The sequence below is a fragment of the Tursiops truncatus genome, chromosome 1 (genome assembly GCF_011762595.2).
Source record: "Tursiops truncatus isolate mTurTru1 chromosome 1, mTurTru1.mat.Y, whole genome shotgun sequence".
NCBI lineage: Eukaryota > Metazoa > Chordata > Mammalia > Artiodactyla > Delphinidae > Tursiops > Tursiops truncatus.
Window position 1 is genome coordinate 161,109,677 of NC_047034.1, and position 8,104 is coordinate 161,117,780.

Consider the following 8,104-nt stretch of genomic DNA (forward strand, 5'->3'; position numbering starts at 1 on the left):
TTACTTAACCTCTGCCTCAGTTTAAATGTCATAATTGTTTAAACTACTGTCAGCTCTGTTTGACACAGGAGGAAACAGAGGCTCAGAGTAGTGAAGTAGCTTGCCCCAAGTCATCCCCACCTAAGGGGTGTGCAGCCAGGATGTGAACAGCCAGTCTCTCTGACTCCAGAACCTGAGCCAGCACACTATTCTTCCTCTCCTGGAGGACTGGCTCCCCAGACTGGGACCACCACCGGCCCCAGGCTGAGCTGAGGAATGGCGTGCAGTTATCCCAGTGATGGGGAGGGAAGTGGTCGTCTGAGGGGCTGTTCCAAGCAGAGGAAATAGCATGTGTTAAAGCCCAGTAGAGAGTGGGAAGCCGGACAGATGGGTTGTGGCCAGATTATGAAAGGCCTTATAATCCTCTTCAAGGAGCTCAGGCTCGATCTTAAAGGGAAATGGGAAGCACTGAAGTGTTTTAAGCAGGGGATACGATTCAATTTGAATGTTGAATGAATTGATGTCTGTGAAAAAGTACTTCTCAGCCAAGGCCTTCCCTTCTCATCTTCCTCTACCTTATGGGGTCCTTAGTGGGAGGCAAGCCCGGGAGGGGACGTTGGTGGCTTCTGCTGGTGCGGTTCTGAGGGAGCCTGGGCTCTCAGGGAAGGCTCTTTTCCCTGAGCAGAGCTCCTCTGTTCCACATCTGTTGGTGTGCCAGGCACCACCCACCCCCTCCCCATGCCTCTTCTGGCTTCTGCCCCTCTGAGTGATTCCGCCCTCCCACCATTCAGGACTCCCCGCTACACCCAGTCAGGTCCTGTGGGTCTGAGCCATCACAGCACCACTCTGCCTGCCCGTCAGCTCGTCAGCTCCTGGGGCTGCTCCCCGTGCTTCTGTCCCCACCCTGGCCCTCACTGTCCTGGGCACAGGCGGGCCCCAGGCCGCCTCCACAGCGGCCGCCGTGTCCCTGGCTGAGCCCCGGGCTCTCGAGGCTTCCCTGGAGCCCAGCACCAGCTCCTACCAGCAGGGGAAGCCCGCGTGTCCCCTCACCGAGCCCTGCGGTTGCTCCCCCGTCTGACACCCTCCAACCTCCCACAGACCAGTTCAAGGAGCTGATCCTCACGCTGTGTGATCTCATCCACCGAGGCCAGCTCACGGCCCCTGCCTGCTCCGAGGTCCCACTGCAGGACTACCAGCGTGCCTTAGAAGCGTCCATGCAGCCTTTTGTGTCTTCCAAGCAGATCCTCACCATGTGATGTGATAATCCCAGAGGAGCCGGAGCCAAGTGGGAGGGGAGACGGACCAGCAGGACTGGTTTCGGGCCCCCCACTTGGGGCCCCTCCGCCTTACGCAGGCTGCTCCTCTCCCCACTGTCACTTCTGAGGCGGAGAATTGGGAGGCCAGCCAAGGCTTTCCCTGGGGCCAGCCTCCGGGTATCTAATAAAGTCCGAACTTCTTAAAAAAACAAAGAAAAAACAATAGAAGTCACCCCTAATAAGAAGGACCATCCCTTGCCAGCTCCCAGCACTAGAAGCCCCTCTTGCCCACCCTCCACCTGTCCTCCAGCCATCACTTCCTGACCGCCCTGAAAGCAAAGCCTTGACGGGGCTGGCAGGTACAAAAGCCAGTAAAACAGATCTCTGCCCTCAAGCCCTCCAAGCCCACAGAGGAGAATCTTCTAAAAAGGAAGGTTTGACTCATTCTCAGGTGGCCTTCGGCTCAAGCTGGGACGGGGAGGATCAGCTCCACAGAGGAGTGAATGCCAGGCTGAGAAACCAAGGAAGCGGGGTCTCAGGTGCCTGGACCATCCTCACGGAACTTCCATTCTAACTGGGGAGACAGATGTTACACCAGTGGTTCTCAGCCTGAGCTCATTTTGCTCCCAGGGGACGCTGCGGTTATCATAATCGAGGGGGTGCTACTAGCGCCTAGTGAGCAGAGGTCAGTGACGCTGCTACAGCATCTCACCGTGCACAGCAAGGGCTTATCCAGCCCACATGTCCACAGTGCCGCTGTTGAGAAACCCCACATCAAACCACTGGTCCCACGACAGTTACCGTAGTGATGAGTGTGCAAAAGAAGACATGCGTGAAGTGCTGTGAGCGCCTAACCAAGGTCCTGTCCTAGGCCTCCCTGAGGTGAAGCTTGAAAGTGGGCTCTGAAAAATGAGTAGGTTTATTCAGACAAAGAGAAGAGTTTGACACTATGTGAGTTTTTGGTGTTTGCTTCATGATCCACTCACTCAAAGCAAAGAACCAGAGGCTTTGGGGTGTCTCCCTCATCACCTGGCCCTCTGTCCCTGAGCTCTAGAGCCTCACTGCGGGGGGACATACTGAGAGCCTAGCATGTGCCTGAGGCCAGGGCTGCCCGTGAGTGACGTGGGGCTGGCCCGCAAGTAGCTAAGCCTAGTTAGTGCACAGCATACTCACGAGGCCGCTGATACGGAGGTGTTCGGAGGGCCGTGGGGACACAGCAGCTCTGCCTGAGGGTTTAAGGAAGGCCTCCCAGAGGAAGTATGGTCACAGCCAATCTTAAGGCCCAGCAGGAGAAGGTGTACCAAGCAAAGCCAACAGCACTCGTGAGAGTCTGGCAGACCTGGAGAGCCTAGCAGTCGGGGAACTGCCCACAGGCAAGCAGAGCTGCTGCCTAGGACGTGGGGGGAGTATGAAAGACTGAGATGGGAGCAGTGGGCAGCAGTCAGAGCAGGAAGGCTCAGGACTTGCCCCCAAGACATGGGGGAGGCACTGAGGGATTTTAGGCAGTGGAGTGATGTGGAAAACTGGCTCTGAAGGCTAGTTACATGCCAGCACATACCTGGGCCCCGGCGTCATCCTCTTGTCTTCGGCAGCATCTTGTGTGTCCTCTGGAGAAAAGGACTCAGCTTCATCCTGGGGCTGGGGAAGGTCTACAGGTACCCTCTGGGTAAGAATTGCCACCTTGTACACCTGGGCTCAGAATCAGCCGCAGCTCACCCAAGTCCCTCCCGTTCTGTATCCTCAAGGTTAGTGGGATGGATGATTTGTGCAGTTGGTCAATGGGGGAAAGTGCACAAAGTCTGAGAGGGAGTGGGAGGCTGCCCAAAGCCTACAGGAGTGCAAGTTAGGATTAGGTTCTGCAGGGGGACTCCACAAGGTTGGGCTTAGGGGATGTGATGAGCCTGCAGCCATGGAGAAGGATCGGGCCCCTGGTAGAGACTCAGAGTGGGCAGACAGGTGGGAGGAAGGTTCATAGCACCACATCACGGTTAGAGACCTCGGGGGTGTGCAGAGTGTCCCGGGAATAGTACCTCTGGGGGTCTGGAGCTGATTTTTTTTTTTCTTTTGTCTGCTCCGTTTGGCATGAGGGATCTTAGTTCCCTGACCAGGGATCGAAATCATGGCGCCTGCATTGGGAGCACGGAGTCTTAACCGCTGGACCGCCAGGGAAGTCCCTGGAGCTGGAGCTGGAGCTGACGTTGGGCTTTAAAGGATGATAATATTTTCTCAGGCAGGGGAGGGAGACAAGCATTACAGACTAAGGGACCAGGCTAAGTTATAGAGGCAGAACATTTATGTCAGAAGCTTCTCGTTTTCCCCAAATACCATTCTATTGCTAAGAATTAAAACTGATGGGGCTTCCCTGGTGGCACAGTGGTTGAGAGTCCATCTGCCGATGCAGGGGACACGGGTTCGTGCCCCGGTCCGGGAAGATCCCACATGCCGCGGAGCGGCTGGGCCCGTGAGCCATGGCCGCTGAGCCTGCGCGTCCGGAGCCTGTGCTCTGCAACGGGAGAGGCCACAACAGTGAGAGGCCCGCGTACGGCAAAAAAAAAAAAGAAAACTGATGACTCTTAGGCGGGCACATGGTGGGCTGGAATAAAGTGTTTCCCTGCCTCCCTTGCAGCTGACAAGATCTGGCCCATGTGATGTAAGCAGAGGTGCTAGGTGTCCATTTCTTAGGAACCTCTTTAAAATATAGTTGGCATCCATCCTGTACCATTTCCTTCCCCTTTCACCTTCCTCCTGGCTGGGATACAAACATGGAATTTGCACAGCCATCTTTGACCATGTTGAGAATGGGACAGCAACAAGATCAAAGGAGCCTGGGTCCCTGAGACCCAGAAACGGTGACTGCCCACCTGAGGACTTGAGAAATAAGCTTCTGTGTTATTTAAGCCCCTAGTGTTTGGCCTTTCTCTGAACCTAATCATAAACGATACATATTCTATGATTTAATTTATATTGAAATCCTATCAATCCATCTGAAGCTGAAAATTTCACAAAATCACAGTCTGAATTGTGGCAGTGTGTGATTCCCAGCTAAGGAATTTGGACTTCACCCTACTGGCGGTAGGGAACAAAAGATTTCTGAGCCAGAAGATCAGAACTGTGGTTCAGAAAAATCCCTCTGGCAGCAATCTGGGGGGACAATTTGGAGAAGGGAGGCGCTAAAGAAAGAGAGAATCAGAAATTCCCAGATAAGTAAAGTCTCCCTAAATTTTGAAGACCACATAGGGATTATCAACATTTAATGAGGCCAGCAGAGGAAAGGAGCCTGAGGCAAAACAATGTCAAAAGGGAATCTGACTTAAGATGGATCATCGCTTCCCTACTTAACAAGTACAGGAGATTGTTTTCAATTTTCAGGCTGAATAATCTCTCTGTGGAGTTGGGACAGCTCTTCGGGCCCACTAAGTAAACAATATACTTTTTAAGTGGCTGAAGGAGGAACCCTGGCTCCAGGAGACCAAAGGAGGACAAACAGGCATGACCTCCTAAACCAAAGCTTGGGTGCACCTGAAGCCCTGAGGCTTCATGACTGGCTCTCCCTGGTGTCTTCTGGAATCATCCACCCTTCAACTGCCTACAGCCACTGTCATAATATTGATGACTGTCTGGTGTCTTGGGACACCAATTAACCCTGCTTTCCTCAGGGAAAAAACCGATGCCCAGAAGAAAGAGGTTCTTACATTAACCTGTGTGTGCCAGGCACCTCTGCCCTGGTACCTGGAAGCTGTCAGCAGCTCCCGCCAGCCCCATGCTTATTGGCAGGTACCATGCCCTGGGTAGGATGCTGGGCCCAGCTTGGGCAGCTGGAGGAAATGGTTGAAGAAGAGAAACTCAGTCCTGGCACAGCATCTGCCTGCATCTGAAGGCAGGAAGATCCTGGGATGACAGAGGGCCCACCCGCAGGTGAGTTAGCACCCTATGAGAGGGAAGAAAGCTTGCCCTATGTCCCTGACCCTTTACAGTGTACGGGCACTTCCACACCTACCTGCATTTGATTTTTACAACTTCCCTGTGTCATTGAGGTTTTAATATGACCACTTTTCAGAAGAGGAAGATGCTGAGAGAGGAAGTGAGCTGCTCAAGGTCACATACCAGGAAGCAAGCTGGCACCAGAAGCCAGGTCCCCTGACCCTGTCTGGTCAGCATGCCAGTCAACCCCAGTTCCTCTGGCCCCACAGCTGGCCTTTGAGCTCCCTCTTTTCTCAGGACTCCTTGATTTTGTTCAGTAATAATTGACATGTCACTCAGAATTTCCCTGAGTCTGTGTCTCACGGGGAAGCATGAAAAAAAGAAGCAGGAGGCCACTGAAGTAATCCAGGTGAGAACTCATTCACTTATTAATTTGGTAAATAGTTTGAACACCCCATATGTGAAAAGCCTGTCAGAAGTGCCAGGGATACAGCAGAAGCCAAAAATCGTGGCCCATGATACCAGGAAGCTTACATTCTAGTGGAGGAGAAAGACAGTGAACAAGTGAATAAATGAAGTAATTACAGAGTGTAGCAAGTGCTGTGAAAGAAAAAATAAAGTGATATCATAGTGATGGGGGTACTTGAGAGAAGGTGGGCAAGGAAGGTCTGAGTCCTGAATAAGAAGTCAGCCATGTTCCAGGCAGGGGGAGCAGCATGTTAAAGCCCTGTTGTGTGAACAATATGACAAGGCCTGAACTGGCTTAGTTAAGTGGGAGTGAAGTGAATGGATTCGTGAATCTTTAAGAGGAAGAATCAACAAGACAGAGTGAATGAGGTGTGTGAAGGTGGAACTTTGGCACCTTCGTGGAGGGAGGTGCCACTCCCTGAGTTAGCAAGCTCCGGAAGAGGAGCAGGTTTTGGAGACGGGTATTTCGATGGGTAGGGTTCTTTCCCATCTGTACAATGGGTTGAGCAGGTTATTTAACAGCCAAGTTTAGCACTGGTTCTTCATAATACAGGGACTATGATCCTCACACTTTAAAAAATACCAAACGGATCAGCACTGCAGCATAAAAATCAGTTCTTAAAGCAACAGAATAAACCATGGGAGGTTTTGTTTGTTTGGCTACGCCCGGTTTTATTTGCAGCACGAGGGATCATTTTTTAGTTGCAGCATGCGGGATCTTCCTTGCATCGTGGATTTATTTATCTATCTATCTGCACCACATCTTAGCTGCGGCATGCGGAATCTTTAGTTGTGGCATGCAAACTCTTAGTTGTGGCACACATGTGGGATCTAGTTCCCTGACCAGGGATCGAACCTGGGCCCCCTGCATTGGGAGCGCAGAGTCTTAGCCACTGGACCACCGGGAAGTGTCCAGGGGAGGGTTTTTAAAAACAAAAAATTTTTTTAACCTCAGAGTGAGGAAGGCCTTTCAAACTACAACACATAATCCAGAATCAAAGAAAAATAAAGGATAAATTTGATCCCATAAACATACAATGTTTTTGCATGACACACTGGGAAAAAATATTTGCAACTCATTTGACAAAGAGCTAATTTTCCTAATACATAGATAGCTCCTATGAATAAGAAAAATGGGCAAAAAATATAAACAAAGGAAAATATGTGTCTTAAACATACGAGGCTCACTCCACTCAACATAACTGCAAGTTAAATTATCCCAAGATACCATTTTTCAGCTATCAGATTGACAACGATCATAAAGTTTCATAACGTGTTGATGAGGAGATGGAGAAACAGGTGCTTGTGGAAAATTGAGCAATATCTATCAGAACTATGTTTGCCCACACCCTTTGACCCAGCTATTCTACTTCTAGGAATAGATCCTACATATATGTATATATACAAAGTTACTCAGTGAAGCTGTTAAAACAAAAGGTTTCAATCTATCTCAACGTCCTTTCCTAGGGCAATGATTAAAGAAATTACTGTGTATAAAATGGCATATTATGAGCCATAAAATAGTCCTGAGGAAGCTCCTTTTGTACTCTAATGGAATGATTTTCAAATTATACTTAGTGCAGAACTGTATGTATAGTACACCACCACCATTTGCTTTTCATGTGTAAAACCTCTGAAAGGACATTTAAGAAACATTATATTGTGCCTCTAGGCCACCAGAGGACAGAGATGGGAAGACGTTTCACTGTATATCATTTAAACCAGTTAATAAATTATCCGTTCAACATATAATTTTCGAAGTAAAAACAGCAAAGAAACAAAACTCCTTTGTGGTTCCAGGTAAACTGGGTTAGTGAGAAGGGAACCAATATTTATTGAGCTCCTACCATGTTCCAGATACTGTTTCAAACCCTTCCACATATACTTTTAGTTACCCTGTAGTCCATTGAGATGGGATAAATTATTCTAATTTTACAAGTTAGAAAAGAGATTTAAAAGAAAATAGGTTAAGTTGGTCCAGTTAATTTAGCCAGTGCCAAGCCTAATCTAGCTCCAAAGTTCCAGCCTTCTCCACTTTCCACACCGCTTCCACTGAAGCAAGTCATCCTATTTTTAAAGTAATATTGGCGTTACTTTATTGGGCACTTAAGATGTGCTGAGGACAGTACGCCTATAATTCTCAAAACAACGCTGGAAGGCTGGAATTACTATCCCCCTTTTACAGAGAAGATAAACGAGGCTCAAAAGGGAGGCGCATAACGACACCAAGGTCAGATACTTAGACGGTTAGAAGCCAGGTTCAATTCCAAATCTACTCTAAAGCCGAAACCGCTCCCGGATCAAAGGACAAAAGCAGAAATATTCGAAGAGCTATGGGAGAGCTGCGGACACTTCCGGGGGGAAGGAGGAAAGCCAACGGGCTACGGAAGGCGGCGCAGGCGCTGCGCGCCAAGCTCGCGAGAGAACGTGCCCGGAGACTGAAGGCCCCCGCACCGCCCGCGCCGCCTGTCGATCACCTG

General features: G+C 50.0%; 1 protein-coding gene across 1 annotated transcript in view; it reads left to right on the plus strand.

Annotated features, from left to right (window-relative positions):
- MECR (mitochondrial trans-2-enoyl-CoA reductase) overlaps positions 1-8,019 on the plus strand; it is a 37,075-nt gene extending 29,056 nt beyond the window's left edge. Inside the window, exon 10 of the mRNA XM_033839258.2 lies at positions 1,078-8,019. Coding sequence (XP_033695149.1) covers positions 1,078-1,235 — 158 coding nt within the window. The 3' untranslated portion in view covers positions 1,236-8,019. The remainder of the gene's footprint in view (positions 1-1,077) is intronic.
- The last annotated feature ends 85 nt before the right edge of the window (positions 8,020-8,104 follow it).